The sequence below is a fragment of the Staurois parvus genome, unplaced genomic scaffold (assembly GCF_062004578.1).
Source record: "Staurois parvus isolate SC_StPar_1 unplaced genomic scaffold, SC_StPar_1.0 ptg000258l, whole genome shotgun sequence".
Lineage (NCBI taxonomy): Eukaryota > Metazoa > Chordata > Amphibia > Anura > Ranidae > Staurois > Staurois parvus.
Window position 1 is genome coordinate 5,096,193 of NW_028318054.1, and position 18,207 is coordinate 5,114,399.

General features: G+C 41.9%; 1 protein-coding gene across 4 annotated transcripts in view; it reads left to right on the forward strand.

Moving 5' to 3' along the window:
- MAGI3 (membrane associated guanylate kinase, WW and PDZ domain containing 3) overlaps positions 1-18,207 on the forward strand; it is a 489,943-nt gene that overhangs the window by 263,457 nt on the left and 208,279 nt on the right. For 3 of the 4 annotated variants that reach the window (XM_089681068.1, XM_089681065.1, XM_089681066.1), the window contains exon 3: positions 4,142-4,261. The exons of the other annotated variant lie outside the window; for it this stretch is intronic. In XM_089681068.1, coding sequence (XP_089537194.1) covers positions 4,142-4,261 — 120 coding nt within the window. The remainder of the gene's footprint in view (positions 1-4,141; positions 4,262-18,207) is intronic. 4 annotated transcript variants of the gene reach the window in all.

Sequence of the window (18,207 nt, forward strand, 5' to 3'; positions counted from 1 at the left end):
AGAAGTGATCTGCTGTAATCTCTATTGAACAATCCGTGAGCAGTAATGATGTGCAATAACCTCTAGCAGCCAATCAGTGAGCTGTAGTGATGTGCAGTATTCTCTAGCAACCAATCAGTAAGTGGTAAGGATGTGCAGTAACCTCTAGCAATCAGAGGATGAGCAGTAAACTCTAGCAGCCAATCAGTGAGCAGTAATAATGTGCAGTAACCTCTAGCAACCAATCAGCAAGCAGAAATCATGTGCTGTAATTTCTAGCAACTAATCAGTGAGCCATAATGTATTCTGTAACCTCTATCAACCAGTCAGTGATCTGTAATGATATGCTGTAACCTCTGGCAACAAATATCAATTGCTGCCTGATCTGCTAAATAAACTGATTTTGAGTCTAGCTGCTATTTATTATATGCCTCAAAGCGGGTGAGGAGCGGAATTGCATGGGGGAGCCCAAGAACATATTTGCCCAGGGTCCAATCAATATTAAATACGGCCCTGACATGATGCATTTGATTTTAGCCACATCAAGCAACACTAGTTATATCTGTGGCCAAGCATGGGCAGATATCTCATTAAGAAAAAGGAGTTATTTACAGTGCCCCCTTAACCACTTAAGCTCCGGAAGAATTTACCCCCTTCATGACCGTACCATTTTTTTGCTATTTTGCACTGTGCTACATTAACTGGTAATTGCACAGTCATGCAGTGCTGTACCCAAATTAAATTTATATACTTTTATTCACACAAATGAAGATTTCTTTTGGTCACCGATGTGTTTTTTATTTTTTATTATAAAAACAAAAAAAACTAAACTTTTTTGAAAAAAAAAGTTTACTTTCTGATATTAAACATATCCAATAAAACATTTTAAAAATTAAATGTCCGCATACATTTAAGCCAAAATGTATTCTACTGCATGTCTTTTTTAAAATAAAAAAACAAAAACCTAAAAATAATACTATACGCTGTCACTGTGCTAATGACACTGGCTGGGAAGGGGTTAACATCCAGGGGTAATCAAAGGGTTAACTGTGTTCCTAATAAGTGTAAAGTGTGTAGTGTGTGCTGCTTTTTACTAAGCAATGCAAGCAGCCACATCGCTGCTTCTCATAGAGAGTCCTGTGTTGTTTACCAACATAGGGCTCTCATTTTTTTTTGTGAATCAACCCCATGACGTTTGTCACTGGTTAGCACACTACAATATAACAATACAAACAACTTATTTCTTTTTTTTTTTTATCTGGGGGGGGTTAAAATGTATGTGCTGCCATGCTGTTTATTACTAAGTACTCCAAGAAGGAAAGTTGATATGGAGATTTGAAAACTTCAAATTCACTAATCACATTTAAACCATCTACCCATTTGTCTTTCTGATGATTGTTCTGGCAGTGTCTGGAAAGCTGGTTTGCAATATTTATTATCTTTTGTCCAAGACCTTTGGTGGCACTCTGGAATAGATGGCAGATGTCCTGAACTGATCCAGATAAATATGTATGAATAGAGTAATATATAGACCTGTCGGGTTACTTGAATCATTCTGTTTATAGAGGTATAGACCCCTGCAGTATATGCTTTTTTTTTTTTTTGCATTTTACCATAATTTTTTTTTATTTGGAGGAGTTGTAAATCTTCACTAGTTCCTCTTTTGATAGTAATCTCTTAATGTCTGACTTGGCCATCAACCAGCAAGGAGCGGCACAACATATACAGTTTATATACACCATTTTTCCTATATGTTTTGGCTTGCCTGAGAACAATTGTACATTTCTCAATAGATTCAATATCAGAACTGAGGCGAATGGGGTACAGGGCCTGTGAGCAGACTCCCAGGTCTGTGTGTGGTTCAAGAGATCTCTGCTGTGGGTAGATGTACATGTATATCTGGCAGGGGTAGACTGACCGCTCATGGGCCCCCCCGGGCAACAGGGGATCATGGGGCCCCTGTGTCCTCGCCCACACTCAAACCACACCCAAAAAAGCCTATGAAAAAGGTACCAGGGGCATCTCATGGGGCCCCCTACTGACCTCGGGCAGTGCCCGAGTTCCCAAATGGTCAGTCTGCCCCTGGTATCTGGCCAGATACTTTATAAATTCATTTGTTGGAAGTGGTCATTAATGCATGCAGAGTTTTTCAAATTTTGCAGGAAAAAAGAAATAGAATTGGCGTGTGCACTAGTTATGGTCTTTATCCGAGACTAAAGTGATAGTTAAAGGTTTTTTTTAATTAAAGTAAAAAAAAGATGTTGTACTTGATTCATTCCCAAGCGATGTCCACTCCCTCTTCAGTGGTGCCTCACTCAGAAACTCATGTACCAAGGGGGCACCTGTAGGGGTGTGCTCCCGAACCAGACTGTGTGCGTCCATAGACATACACAGCACCATTAAGCCACACCCCTCACTTCCTCCTCACATGAGTTTGACTGACAAAAGCAGGAGATCATGACTGTGAGACCATGAAGAGAGGATAGCTTTATAGCCAGGATAGTGCTGGATTGGTGACAGACAGGTGCTTAGAGGTGGGAGTGAGTAGACTAGATTTTAGGGAGTTTTATCTTAATGCGAATAATGCATTAAGTAAAAAAACATTACAAGTCAGATCCCAGAAGGTTTGAGGAAGGACAGATGTGTGGCATTCCACTAATCTCAGCAAGACATCTAGTTGTGACTTTCTTTGTAGATTGATTAACTGTACCGACCAATCGAAGGTGTGCAGATAAATCAGACAGCATGCTGACTACAGGAAGTCCCCGGGTTATGAACACGATAGGGTCTGTAGGTTTGTTCTTACAGCGGAGCTCCACCCAAAAGGGGAAGTTCTGCTTTACACCTTTGTCAACCGCTCCCAAATTAAAGATTGGCACTTTTGGGAGCGGGCACCCGAATCCCACTTCCACTGCAATCGCTTAGGCGATCAGAGGCGGAAATTGTCCTCCCACCCCCCTACCCGTAGTTTTCAGGTTCCAGAAGACTACGGGGCCATTCACAAAGCACAGCGCTTCTCGCGCATGCCCGGTGGGCACCCAGCTGGGAAGCCGCAGGCTGTCACAACCGGGTGCCCACACTGAAGATGTCGGCGCCAGGGAGAGAACACTGCCGGTGAAACCAGTGGTGGTGAGGACACTGCTGGACCAAGGGACAAGTAAGTGTCTGTATTTTAAAAGTCAGCAGCTAGTTTTTGTAGCTGCTGACTTTTATTTTTTTCAGGTGGAACTCCGCTTTAAGTTGAATTTGTATGTAATTTGGAACAGGTACATTTTTTTTAAGTGTAGCTCCAGCGAAAAAAAATTATTTTTAAGATTTTTGGATAGCATAGGGACGGGTTAACATCCCTCTATTGTTTGCTTTGCTTTCGGTGCTTCTGTTTTCACCTCACATTCTGTCCCTGTTACAGTTGGATTTTGAAAATTTTGGGTTGTCATGGCAACAAAGATTGGTGATAAACCTTCAGTGGAGACACCTTTTTCCCTTGATAACTCTTACAGATGTGAATTTCCCATCCTAGGAGTAGATTGCTTCTCACTTCTTGTTTCTCCCTCCAAGTAGGAGTTGTTCGTAACTCAGATGTTTGTAACTCGGGAACTGCCTGTACATAACGTATTCTGGTTTTAATTTGTCTTGTTTAATATGTTTATGGACTAAAAAAAAAAAGGTAGAACCTGTATAAGGTGCTTCATCATACACATATGTACCTAGGGCAGCATGCAATTTATGTATGGCCCTTCTGGACATATCCTTTTGTGCAAAAGAGGGAGCTGAGCAGTTTGCAAAACAGTTCCAATGTCATTGTAGTACTGCAATCTTGATTTCACTATTTTTAAATATATTCAGTGTTTAGTTCATGGAAAACAAACCATGTTCCCCTTCAGTCTTTGCCATGCCTCCCAGACTTCACAAAAACTTGTCTGTTCTTTGCGCTCCCACTTCCTACATTATTCATTGCCCTAGTTTCATACCAAAGAGCTTTCTTAAATTTCTTGAACTTTTTTTATCCAAATTGTATTTGGATTTGCATTCTGGCCTCTAATTTACATAGTCCCCAAGGGTCCAGTTCTTCATCTGAAGTGTATTTTTTTTTTATCATTGATTTAGTAATCCTAACTCAGCAGTCTAAGCCTGTACACTCATGGTATTTGTTTCAATTTAGGTACAACGCGATCACCAAGAGATGGCGAAGTCCCCGGTGTTGATTATAATTTTATTACTGTGGAACAGTTCAAAGCATTAGAAGATAGTGGAGTTTTGCTGGAGAGCGGAACATATGATGGTAAGTACTTGTAGTTGTCTGATAAGCGATGCAGGAAATAACAGATATCTGAGCCACCAGATCTGCAACCAAGCAATCAAGATGTCAACAGCCCTTGCTTATCTACTGGTCAGTCAAGCCAAACACTAAAAACATAGCTTAGTAGTTATTGATCACTTTTGCTTTTGAAAATGTAACCTTTTTACAGAATAGCAATTGATGAGCCTTGAGCTTCCAATACTCATTTTTTTTTTTTTAGCTTACAATTTCTGTGAGAAAGGGTAGAAACAGGAGTTTGGGAGGCCATAGAAGGACTGAAGGGACTGTTAGAAGTTTTACTCATTTTAGCATCAGTGTGCATTTGACAATGTATCACAGTGCACTTTTGTTGCAGCCAGTACTTTTTAGTTACTGAGGAACTATAGTGGAGTGAGCACTCCCCTATGCATGGGATACATCTCACAACCACAATTATTATTTTATTTGGAATTATTCTTGACTTTTTATAGTGGTTCCAAAGGCAGAAGGTTTTTTACCTTAATGCATTCTATGCATTATGGTAAAAAACCTTCTTGGTGCAGCTCCCCCCTGAGTCCCCCCCTGTACTTACCTGAGCCCATTCTTGACCCAGCGATGTGCATGAGAGCCACTGCTCTCTTGGGTCTCTCACTCCTCATTTGTTCACACAGCAGCAGGAGCCATTGGCTCCTGTTTCTGTCAGTCACAGCCAGTGAGCCAATGAGGGGGCAAGTGTGTGAATGGACAATGTTCATTCACAGAAGCGTGGCTTGGGAGTGAATCGGCAGGGGGAAGGAGCCAGGACCAATGGGGGGACCCAAAAAGAAGAGAACTGGGGCCCTTGTACAGAGCAAGTAGGTATAACATGTTTGTTGTTTTTTTGTTTTGTGTTTTTTTTTTTAGTTATAACATTTAGAATCACGTTAAGTATAGAATAATAATAATACAATCAATTTGACGTATATCACAAAAAAAAAAAACTTGATCCATATGCATAGTTAGTCCTTCTTGACTAAATGTAGAATTTCAAAACTCATGCACATAGAGGGAATAGCAACATTTTGCAGATCCATGTAGGTAACCTCTGCTTCTGGAGTCGTAGCTTAACCAAGACCATGGAATCTCATGTGATAGTGCTAATGTGCCTGATGCAGTTACATGGAGTGTGTCACCTATCCTTCTGTTGCCTGAAGTACCTGACATTTCTGTCAGGAATGGACTCGCTAATGGTGGTGGGACTCACCTGTCTTGTGGACTGCAGTACCAAGGCTGGCCAGCGGGTGCTCTCAGCAGCCAGAATCTCACTCCTGCAATCAAGCCATCACCTGAGGCTGATTGCAAGAGGTGTATTTAAGCAGGACCAGGCCTGTGATCAGTGCCTTGGTGTTAGTTTCTCATGAGCCCCTGTATCTTGTTACCTGTGCCTGATCCTCTGTTCTGTGAAGTACCCTTTTTTGCCGACCCTGCTTTGATCCTGATGACTGTCTCCTGCACTGACCCCTGGCTCTTTACCTGACTACTCTCTGCCTGCTCCTCCTGTACCTACCTGCCCGTTAGTTGCTGAACCTGGCTCGTGACCTGGCTACTCCCCGCCTGCTCCTCCTGTACCTACCTGCCCGATAGTTACCAACCCGGCCTGCCTGACTACACTTGTGTTCCCGCACATATTGAGACTAGCTTAAGGTTTGGTTTTGCACTGTGTGCTCTGTGTATTGTGTACCTTAAATAAATTATATTACTTTTACACCATACTTGAAGCCTGCATTTTCCTGTGTCAGTCCACACATCTCTGGTCATACCTGGAGCCCTGACAATTTCCTTTGGCTCTTAGTGATGCTTGAATTGTCAAGAGGGGGCAAGAAAAGTAGGTATATTCTGATAGGGATGGCGTTGAATGGGAAAAGTACAGGTTTTTTTTTTTTTGCAAAGCATATTTAAGGTCAAAATGTAAAATAATATATTAATTTTCACATTGAATTTCAAGTGTTTCTATCCTACTTTTATTAGGGTGAATGATCTTGAATTTTGAAAAACTTTCTTTGTGAAGATCCCCACATATTTACTTTTTTGACACATATTTACAATGCCCTGTGAGTAGTCACTTCTGATTAACACATTTTACAGAGCCTGCCTTCTTAACTAGAGATGTGCATTTCAGAAAAACAGTCAGTACAGAAATCACTTCTTACAGACCGCAAGATACCATAAGATATGTAGTCCTTAGAAATTAAAAGTTGTTAGCAGAAGAGAGTCTGTAAAGCATGCAAGGAATCCTCGAATTTGTAGAAATTGATGTCCAGCAGGCAAGCAGCACTTACAACATGAAGGAGATTTTTCAAGTTAGCTTATGCTGGATTGCCAAAAATAACTATCATTTATTATGTTATTAAATGAAAGTGTATGCTGTGACGATAGAGTACCATAGAGCTTGCCATGGTGAATTTCCCACCTTCTCCTTCCTATCTTGTGTAAGGCATGGCCACTCTGATCGGGGCCGCCTGCCCATTTTCCAGGCGGACCCAATCGGAACCTCCATTCTCCTCTATGGAGCGGCAGGTGTAAACGGACATATGTCTATTTACACCCACTGACATCCAATGCGATCTGACACGCAAAAAATGGACGGATGGGGATCCAAATCTTCTGTCCGTCAGATGGGATCGGATGGAAATGTACAGGCGGTCTGTTTTCATCCGACTGCCCATTGAGGAGAGCGAGCTGCTCTGTGTCCGTTCTGCAGCAGCGGAGCACACAGACTTGTCATGTGCTTGCTCAAGCGGGGATCAGCGGAGAGATCCCCACTGAGCAAGTGGATCCGCTAAACAGGTCTGCCCCATGTGAAAGGACCCTAACACATATAGAGGTTGCTGGCATGCATGAGAGCATGGGGAAGGCAACTGTCCACAAGGCAAACATTCCACGTTTTGTGTAGCAGAGCCCGAACAACAGTAGGATCAATTCAGTCTCCTTTCCAGTACTGATGGGATGTGCATAGTGAAGTAGCCACAGCTCATGGGTTTAGGCATTGGTGAAGCAGCCACCATTCACAGGTTAAGTACCCTGACAGCCAGTATAGCCATGAGAGATTTCCAGAGCACATAGGATGTTATTTTCATCTTGGCTCTTTGTGACCTTGGCAAAGTTTTTTTGAGAAACACAACGTAGGGCATGCTAGTCTAGCAACAGACACAATACCTATGCCTTTAGCACTCCATTTGCAATGTCAGCAATTGTATACCATAACAATGATGGTTCTCATGCTAATCCTTCCACTGGTTCATGAGATTTAAGAAGAGCATTCTGCAACTGCCGATAACGCATCTAATCAAAACCTGTTTTGCACTAAGTGCAAGGTCAGGTTTAGCACAAGGCAACAGTGTACCTTCTGTTTTCCACACAGATCTCAGATTTATCTTTGATGGTGGCCATTTCTGTCCCCTCCTCCTCTGATTGCAAGGGTTTTAGATTCTCGCCACCACCTTCTTAGGAGGAGTCAGACGCAGAGATGACTGAAATCTTTGATTCTGTTAGAGACGCTCCAAAGGTCTCATTGTCCAGATCCTGAGTCCCTCTCTTCCTTAGAAGAAAAGGTTCAGTCTGGGCTTTATTTTTATAGTCCTAAATGCTTCACAAAAAGGTTGACTCATCAAGACCCACAATTCCTTGCCCCTAAGGGGTCAAGAATTGCTCCACACTTCCTGTAGTCAACCTCCTGGGCCTTGCCTTAACAACACATTTTATTGGTTCATTCATACCTTGCTGGGCTCCAAATGTCAATCCATTCCCTCCTCCACACTCAAATCTCAGACTTTAGCTTTTTGGTCACAATCTGTAAGCAGGGATTTGTCAGCTGTTGGCATTGATTAGAGACTATCTAATTATCATGGTAATTTTTATGTGTATTGTGGTGCTGAGGGTGACTCTTGCTTCACTTCAGATCTTACTCTGGCTTTAGTGTTGGTTGGAGGTTGAAGCATGTAAGAAGGCCTTGTTATTCCTACTATTTGTGGGAGACTGCCTTTCCAGCTTTTCACTAGACATAATCAATACAAACGTAATGGAGGTTAAGAGTACTCCCTTGCAAAACTAGTTCCTGGACCCATAAGCTTTCTTCCACCTCCATGGGTTTGTGCGATTCAAATATACTTGACAGATCAAAGGATTCAAGCCTTTCTGATAAATTTTAAACTCCGTCTTCTGCTTTCATTCTTTCCTTCGCATCTTACCATGGCTCAGCAACATCAAACAGACTTCCTTTTAGCCACTCAAGGACAGGGGTCATCATTCCCTTTCCCCCAAGGGTATGGTTTAAAGGTTTTTGTTCAAACCTGTTTACAGTTGCGAAAACCAAAGGAGGCTTTCCTCCCATCTTAAGATGGGTATGCATTTGAGTCTCCTATGTTAAAGGAGACACATTAGAAATGTTAGTTTTGCCTAAACAGCACCCTGAAAAATGTACCTTTTTGTCTTAAACATCTGCAAAATAGCAGTGCTCTTCCTGGTTTGTGAGGGTGCCTAAGCCTCATAACTGGGTATCTGCACTGTGGGATCTATGACAGTGTTGTCTCTCACTGCCTAGCGTCAGCAGATTTACAGTAAAATTTATTGATGTCACTGAACCCTTACCTTGTAACACAACCCATTTAGTGTAGAATAAAAGGCAAAAATGTGCGTGCTGCAGATGAAGGCCCTTGCCCTGTGTTGAAGCGATGGTCTCTCTACTAAGGCCCAACATGCCCATAGCCAACATAGCTCACCAATCAGTAGGGAAGATAGACTTTGCTGCTTGATCTCATCAGAGAGACCACTGCTTCCAGAGAGCAGGGGTCCTTCTCTACAGCATGCTGGTATTGAGCAGGTTTTTACTCAGATTGTGGCTGCTTTATAAAGAAAACAAACTGTTGTTTTGAATCATCTTGAATGTATTTAAACCAGGGTTTGCAATCAGTCAATTGCGGTCTACATGTCGACTGCCGGCAGGTGACAGGTAGACCGCGAACAGTTCCCTGCACTGCCATCCCCAGCCTTTTATGTGCCGGTCCCTCTCCCCTCCTTTCCCCATCCTCCTCCGCTGCTGTCATCCTCAGTGCACAGCGGAGAGCAGAAGGCAGCACAGCTCAGGACAAAGGGCGGGAGGAGAAGATGGCTAAATGAACTTTTCATATTAACCTGCAGGTGATTGGTTGCTGGATCGGTCTTGGCAATCAATTACCAGCTTGTCCTGTCCTTTGCTTTGCTGCCTTCCGCTCTCATCTGTGCACCGAGGATGACAGTAGGATATTGCTGGGGACACTGCTGTGGGAGGGAATTGGGGGGGGGGGGGCAGAGGACATTGCTGGGGGAGGGGACCAGAGGTCACTGTTATGGGGAAAGGGGGGCACAGGCACTGAGGAAGAGGCAAGTCCTCAAAACGCATCAGCCTATTGGATGTCTCCACTCCCTATTGCGGACTGTTACTCAGCGAGGTGTTGACCCAGCTGTTCTTTTATGACGTGCCTTGACTTAATTGTCGTTTGTGAGTACAACACCTACTTTATTATTAAACATTTTTTATTGTAATGCACTAGGCCTGTGCGCCATAGGGTGTTTGTTCTTTCCTCATTCAGTATATTTGGATTTCCCCGGTCTACTGAGGGCAGCAAGGTGTGCATATTCCAGCATATTCCAGGACATTCTCAATGTGGTTGTAGCCTGCATCGAGTCAATCCCCAAGCGCAGGAGCATTTGTGTTTACTGGTAAGGGTAGGGCCATCCCCATGGCAGTGTCCTCTACCATCCTTCACATCACCCCCCCCTTTTCCCATAGCAGTGACCTTTAGACCCCCTCCCCCCCATCAGTAAAGTCCTCTCCCCCCCCTCCCCTTTCCTCCCATTGACAGGTATTTAAACAATTTTAATTCTCAGTAAGTGCATGGGGATTGGGTTTTTTTTGCCCCCCCCTACCCTGGTGCCCTTATGCTGGCACCCAGCATATGGCTGCTTAGGCAGCTGCCTTAGGGCACCCGGGTAGGGGGGGGGGGGGACAGAAAAATCCCAATCCCCAGCCACTTGCTGGGAATTTAGATTTTTACATTACCTGCCTTTTGACTTTCCCCTTTATTGTCCTCCTTGGATCAAATTGTTAGCTTGAAACTAACTGATATTAATTGATGTAATTATTTATTGGTGATAGCACCTTGAGTTCAACCTACTGCGTGTGACATATTGGTTGCAGATCCCAGCCACTCAGATCTCACTGTGCTGTCACCATTACATGACGGTAATGACTTTTAAGAAATGTCTGTAATACACACTGCCACAACAGACAGGGATATTTCAGAGGTTTACAACATAGTAGCTCTTTTCGAAGAGACAAAGATTCTTTAAGTTTTGATCTAATGCATTAAAGAACATTTTAGTAATTTTAGAATTGTGCTGCGATGGGATTCATGATAGATCTCTTGTTGTCCATGTTTTTCTCATGATTGCTATCAGTAGTTTACAATGATCAAATAAAAGTGTTTATTCCACTTGGGCTGTTTAAAAACACTACCCAGTCTTAATGCTGATAGCATCAGTTTATTAATCCCTCAAGATGTGTTCATTAATGGCCACAGAGATGCATTCTTTGGGTTATGGTTTGGGAGGGGGTTCACCTACCAGCTATGCTGATGCTGCATCCTTTTGTTTCCTTGCTTGCGGACTTTAAACAACAAGGCTGCCCTGTGCTTGCAAACACAGTTTTGGGGCACTCGGATCTCATTGTCACATCTGGAACTGTGAAAATTTAGGTTTCAGCATTTCTTTGCTCTGACAGAAAACCACATCAATGGGTTTGTGAGCATCCAGATCAATTCTTCTGGAGTAAAAAGAATGCAAGTTGCTTATTTTTAAAAAAAGGTTACCAGCCCTCAAAATTGTGGCAAGGCCCCAAAAGATTACAAGTCTTTAGGAACCATCCAAGGCCTGACTTTCTACTTTTCCACCCTTAGTTAATTCAGCCCTGTGCTGTTGCTCTTCTTTTTCTGAGTAACCAAAATGGCATCTAACCATAGATATTTAGGTAGTAATACTACATGTGTCTCAATGGCTTGAGATCATTACAGCTGAGATCTCAATACAGCTAACAAAAAAAGTTGTTGAGTGCATGCTTTTCCAACTGTGAAAGAGGTGTGTATAGAATATAGGAGGTAGGTTGAGTTACTGATTTCATTCCTAGACGATAGATCTGTTGTTTTGCTTAGGGTAACGCATACAGTAGATTCATGGTACTCTGTAGTACACATTTAATGCAGTACACTTGATCATTTGAGTTGATTGTTAAATTAACAAGCAACCTAGGCCTGAGGCACATCTTTTGTCTTCCATTCGATATTTATTCTAAACCCCTGTGTATTCAGCTTGAATCCTGCAGTATTTATAATTGAAGCTTTGTGCACTGGCAAACTTCCCAAGAAACCACATATAAAACAGACCAATGTTTACAGGCTTTTGTCTATTTGCATTAAGCAAGTCTTGAACCCATGCATAGATTTGTGAATGGAGACTGCATGAACTACCCAAACAATAAATACTGTAATAGGTTGCAGTCTTAAATTGTTCCTCATGTGACTTCCATATAATTCGGAAGGACTCAGTAGGGCTAGTTTACACTTGCTTCAAAATGTGACATTGGACACGCTTTTTTAAAGCATTCTGAATGTCAACCAAAGCCCCTGTCACTAAATATAATGGTAAGCATACAGTCCTGTTTACATGTTGTGTTTGCTTTGCTTCGCCTTAAAAAAATTATAGCCCATGTTGCTTCAAGGCATCTCCAAAGCCTCCATAGAAGTCTGACAAACTCGCTAACAGCACCTGCAGCTTTTAAGAGGTGTATATATTCTGAAAGTGTCTGGTGGAGATGTCACATCTGGTGTGCATCGTGGAGCAGTAGAAATGTGAGTGGAGTCCGGACCAGAGCAGAGCAACTAGCAGATGGCACATGTGTGCAAAAAGGGAACGCTATGGCAGAAGGTGATTGGGGACCAGAGAGAGAGAGGAATGAGCGGCAGAGGATCAGCAGAGCTGGGGGACCGGAGCAGGAAATACTAGCACTGTCATACTTGGTGCGCAGCATGGAAACAATATAGAGGGAGGTGAATGGGGACCACAGAGCAAGGAGAGATATCAAACCAGAGGATCAGCAGAGCTGGGGATTACTACTAAGTGGAGGATCAGAAGATCTGGGGGTTACTCCAGACTGGGGGATCAGCAAAGCTGAGGGTTACTGCTGAGCGGGGGATCAGCAAAGCTAGGGGTACTGCTGAGTGGGGCATCAGCAGACCTGGGGGTATTACTGATCAGGGGATCTACTGAACAAGGGTACTAATAAGCTGGAGATCTGTTGAACGAGGGTAGTAATGAGCTGGGGATCTGATGAACAGGGGTACTAATGAGCTAGGATCTGATGAGCAATAGTACCAATGAGCTTGGGATCGGCTGAGTGGAGGTACTACTGAGCAGGGGTTCTATTGGGCCCCATTAAAACAAATCAAAAATCAACACGCACAAAGGGCATTTGCCAAGCTTCATTAAAGCTACAAAAAAAGCATAATAGGATCATCATCGAAGGATCACAGTAGCATCATAGCATCACAGATGCATCAAAAAAAGCATGTTGATGTAGTAGGTGCTTTAATGTGTGTTAAAGTCGAAGCAAGTGTAAATGAACCCTAACTGAGACGGGCTGTGATAGAGTAAGCCTGTCCTTGACACAGTACTCCATAAAGTTTAGGATGTGTTGCATAATTTAATCAAGGATAGATAACATCTTGGGGTCCCACCAGATATTCTTTAGAATGAATAACAAAAATGAAGATTATGAATTTGTTTACTGGGTAATTTTAATTGTGGAAAAGACAAAATTACAATATCGAAGTTTTCTAAATTGATCTCCACCCACTGTATCCTGAAATCAATGTTCATGTTTACAATTACTTAATTCCTACAGGGAACATTTCCTGCTCTGAATGCCAAGTCTTGTATTGCATCTGCTTAACATTCATTTTTATAGCAACACCACTTTATATTATGGTTTTTATAGGGGATTTGTTCTTTTTTCTTTTATTTTTTTTCTCGAAATGTTGGCATGTTTAGAAAATTAAAAACCTGATGACAAATTACATTTTGTGCCAGCTAGATCTATTGGAAACTACGCATTTGTGTATTTCTGAGCATAAATATCTGGAGAGGCTTAAATATATTTATGGTTCAAAATAAAGTGCAGTGCAACAAAGTAATACAAATATAAATGTGCAAAAATGCAATTAATTTAGATAATATATGATATAAATACAGTAATGAAAACTGTGAAAAATTAATGGATAAATGAGAATAAATAAATTCATTCACCGATTTTTTCTGTTTTAACCATTCGTTTTTCACAGATTTTATCACTGTATTTATGTCTTATATTATCTGAATTAATTGCATTTTTGCACATTTATATTTTTATTGCTGTGTTTTCCTGCACTTTATTATGTACTATACACTTGGAAGTAGGAACAAATGACAGTTGTTAGCAGCAACACACACATTTGTTGTTTATTTAGTATATTAGATTTATTGGCTAGTGCGGGGTTGTTTTTGGTGTGGATTTAATTTATGCATGTTCATTTTATATACATGTTGTAAGGCTTGTTTACAGCATACTGGCAGATGTACCAATCTGCCCCCTCTATAATATGGTGAAAAACATCTTTCTAGTTTCTGGAAAGCTTTTTTTTGGTAAAAAAAACAAGCTCTTTATTAAAAAAAGATAAACATACATCATATACAAATGAGCAATACAAGTAACGCCATACCTTGATGGATTCCTGACGATAGAAATATTTGTTTACATAGGAAACATAATCTTGGAGCAATGCTATACATAAAAATAAACAGGATATTATTACACATCTTTGGATTCATCCAATTTGCAGGTGGAGGGTTTCTCTAACCATCTATCCCAAATCTTATTGTATTTGGCAGGACATCTTCTGTGTGTGTAAATAACTTTTTTGTAGGGTAAGGTAAGATTAATGGCAGCAATCCAATGCTAAATTGTCAGAGGCAAAGCCCTAAGCCATACTCTCATCATTCTGGCAACAAAATGTGTTTCTTGAGGAAAAACATTCAAATGTTTATCGGTGTCCCAATTGGGAAGAAGTTCCAGGAGACATTGTTTTGGGCATAGGTTTAATGGGGAGCCCATCTGAACATGTAGAAACTGAACCACCTGAGACGAATAACCTTGAATACCGGGCAAGACCAGATGAGGTGATAAAAAGAACCATTAGAATCCCCACATATAGGACAGAAAGGGTCATATTAAGGCCAACCGAGTGGGAGTCAGATAGGCTCTGTATAGAGATTTCCTCCCATTCCTCCAGCACCCCTACATTTACCACCCACTTGGTTTTTAGTTGATAGACTAGGTCAACGCAGCCGGCCGAATTATAAAATGTGGATGTCAACTTTTTAGGGTCATTACCTAGACATACATCTAATAAATGAAGAGACTCAAGGGATGGAAGTGAGTCTCCAAATTGGGTTTCTAGTGCATGACGAAGCTGGACATAAGGGAAGAAACATGGAGTTGGGCAACAAAATTCAGCTTTGGGAACATGGAACAATTTAACGCCACTAGATGTAATCATGTGGGATAGATATATGACTCCCCTATTGATCCACAGCTCATAATCCGGAATGGTGAGTAGTTCTGGTAAATTGACATTACCCCAGAGAGGTGTGTGGGCCTGTTGGAATAGAACTCTTGTCTTATGAAGGGCCAATTCCCATATTCTACAGTGGTGATAAACCAAACCCTTGCGGCCACCCAAAAGGGTAGGATCGCGCGTAGCTCTTAGGAGGATCTGATAAGGATAGATCACCAGAAAGGAAACCAAAACCTCCTGCACTCAGAAACCCAGATCAGGCAAATTTTGACAGATTTTTATTGACCTGATAAATCCATCCAATATGGACAGTGCTGTGCAGTCCTTTTGGAAGGCTGGGGAAGCCCAAAGTGATATTAGAAAGTAAGAACAAAAGATGGCGCACCAGCCTTGCGTATTACCTCAACAACAATGTGTTTATTAGAATAAAACAGATGTCCGAGGTGCACGGCCAGTGACAGATCGTGCCGCTCTGCAGGAGCGCAATCTGTGCATGTGCGGGAGGACGCCATATTGGTGTCCACCCTGGAACGCTGATGACATTTGCTGCCCGCCATTCGGCCATAGGGCGGGCGGCAAATGGTTAAGAACCATGAAATTTGCTAAACAAAAGTTGGATGTCTGGGTTATCCTTCCATGAGCTGAAGCAAAAAGCATAGCTTTATCATACCACAAGCCGCTAATACAAAATTCAAAAAGAAAGCAATTAAAGTTTTTGGCTGGCAGAGTTAAAGTAGAATTCCAGCTCAAACCTAAATAGTCTTAAAAATATGCATTTCCCCCTCCTAACACCTATGCCAACTAACGTGTGTAAAAAAAAATTCTATTCTTACACTGTTTTCTTCCAACTCTGGTCCAAGAGATCCCCTGTGTCATCCAGCGGGCAAGGGAGAGGAGAGCGCCCTCGACAACAGCTGGGAATGCCTGGGAGCGGTGACATCACCCATAAGCTCCCATGTCCTAGCTGTTGTTGGCTCTCCCTCTTCTTCCCTGCTGCTGCTGGCTGACACAGGGGTGCCAGATCAAGTGAACGGACCAGAGTGGGCTGAGAATAGGCAATGCATTGATTCTCTTTAATGTATTGATGTAGTAAAAGTTGCTATAAGATGCAATAAGCATGTTCTTGTGACACTCATTATCAAATTTTTGTCTTTATGTCAGACTTACACATTAGTTACGTATTAAATCAATTATATATCATGTGTATTAGATTTATAATAAGTGCATTTACTGCTTTTATGACACATGCGGGCTGCCATTCATTCTAAATGGCACCCCCACACATTTCAGCCCGCAGCCTGATTGTGGGTACAGAAACCACAGGAAACCGCATGGTCAAAAAGACCATGCAGTTTTCCTGTGCCCATGTTTTAAAAAGATGCATGCTCCTTTTTTGTGTGGGTCACTTGCCTGACAAAGGGAGTCTGTGTGGCTCCGAAATATGACCACAGAACAAACCTTTGGACCTGTTTGAGAAATCCTTGGTGTGCCAGTGACATTTCTTCACATTTTTTTTTTCCGTAGTAAGCGTGGGCACAGCAGCCCATTCAAATGAATGGGCTACCTTGCCCAAGCAAGAGCTTGCCACATGGCCTGCAGAACTACTGTGAACCAAGCCAAAATGCTGATTTAGTGTCCTAAAAGTTCTAGCAAATTGTTTACTCATGAAAACAAAGAGCCTATATTAATTGCTGCAAATCCTGCCCAGAATGGCTATGATCATGTGACTTGGATTAATTTAGCATATGTTAATATACTGGCCTTGCCATAAATATATCAATGGTACTGCTTGCTGGATCAGTCTTTGCCATGACATAATTAGCATCCCCAAGAGTTCCTTATTTTCAGGTTTTGTATATTTAATTATGTAAATCTTTTTGCCCTGTAGTCATTTACTTTTCTAATGTAGATATCTTTAAGCTTTATAACTTTCTCTGAGAACCAATGCTCTTCATATGCTTAATTCATTTTATTGCCTATATCTGGACTCTTCAAGCATTTCTTTTGCCCTCTGTCCATTTTTTTTTTCAAATAAATGTCTATGTTTGCGTGTGTGTGTGTGCACGTGTATATGTCATGTAAATAGTTAATAGCAATATTACAAGTTTCTGTTTCTATTTCTGCTTTTTAAAGTAATTTATATACCAGATTACAAAAATACCTTTTTTTTTTTTTTCTTTTTTTGTTTGCATATTGGGAGAAATAAGAACAATTTAAAACTTGTCACATAGTAATTAACAGTGAATTCCAGTGCGCATAATATAATATAATGGTGCAGTCATCAGAACTAAATCACCTTTGTTTGCAGTTCCCCAAGGTGTGATTTAAAAATCTTTGGTTTGTAAATCCAAAGGAAGGGAACAACACAAGTGACATTTGCGCAGATGTCAGGAATGGACTGGCCAGCAATAGTGGGACTCAGCTGCCTTATGAGCTGCAGTACCGGGGCTGGCCAGCGGGTGCTCCCAGCAATCAGAGACTCAACCTTGCAGCCAGTCAAACACCTGGAACTAATTATACTGGTGTATTTAAGGGACATTCAGACCTGCAGACTCTGCCTTGGTGTTGTGTTTCTCTTGGGCCCTGTATCCTGTTCCTGCTCTCTGTTCCTGTCTGATTCTCTGCTGACCCTGCTCTGATCCCTGGCTTGTCTGACCATTCTCCTCTGCCTGACCCTCTGTACCACGCTGCCCGCTACCTGCTGAACCTGGCCTGTGACCCCGACCATTCTCCGCTTGCTCCCCCTGCACCTACCTGCCCGACTGATATTGACCCGGCCTGCCTGACGACGCTTGCATTGTATGTACTGTTATCTGTGGGTGGTTGGTTGGTTTGTTTGCACTGTGTTATGTTTTAGTATTGCACTGCGTTTATGTTTGTATTGTTAGTGTTAATAAATTACATTGTTTATAACATATCTGAAGTCTGCGTTTCCCTGCGTCAGTCACACACCTCTGGTCATACCCGGGAGCCCTGACAGCAGATCTGTTCTCAGGGTGGAGTGAATCCCTTTCTTTCTGAATAATCGCAATTATTTTCTACATAGTATGCTGGACAAACTGTATAATCTGTCTATGTGCCTGACTATTGGTAAAGGGATTTAAAATATGACAGTCATGAAAACGAGCTGCTATTGTCCACTTATCATGGGTTTCTGAAACTTGTATTGATACCACTATCTTATTTGGTTATTTTGACCTGCTTGCCTATCACTGTTTGCAACAAATCATCAATGACCTAATGTATATACCCCCTTTCCCCCCCAGGGGT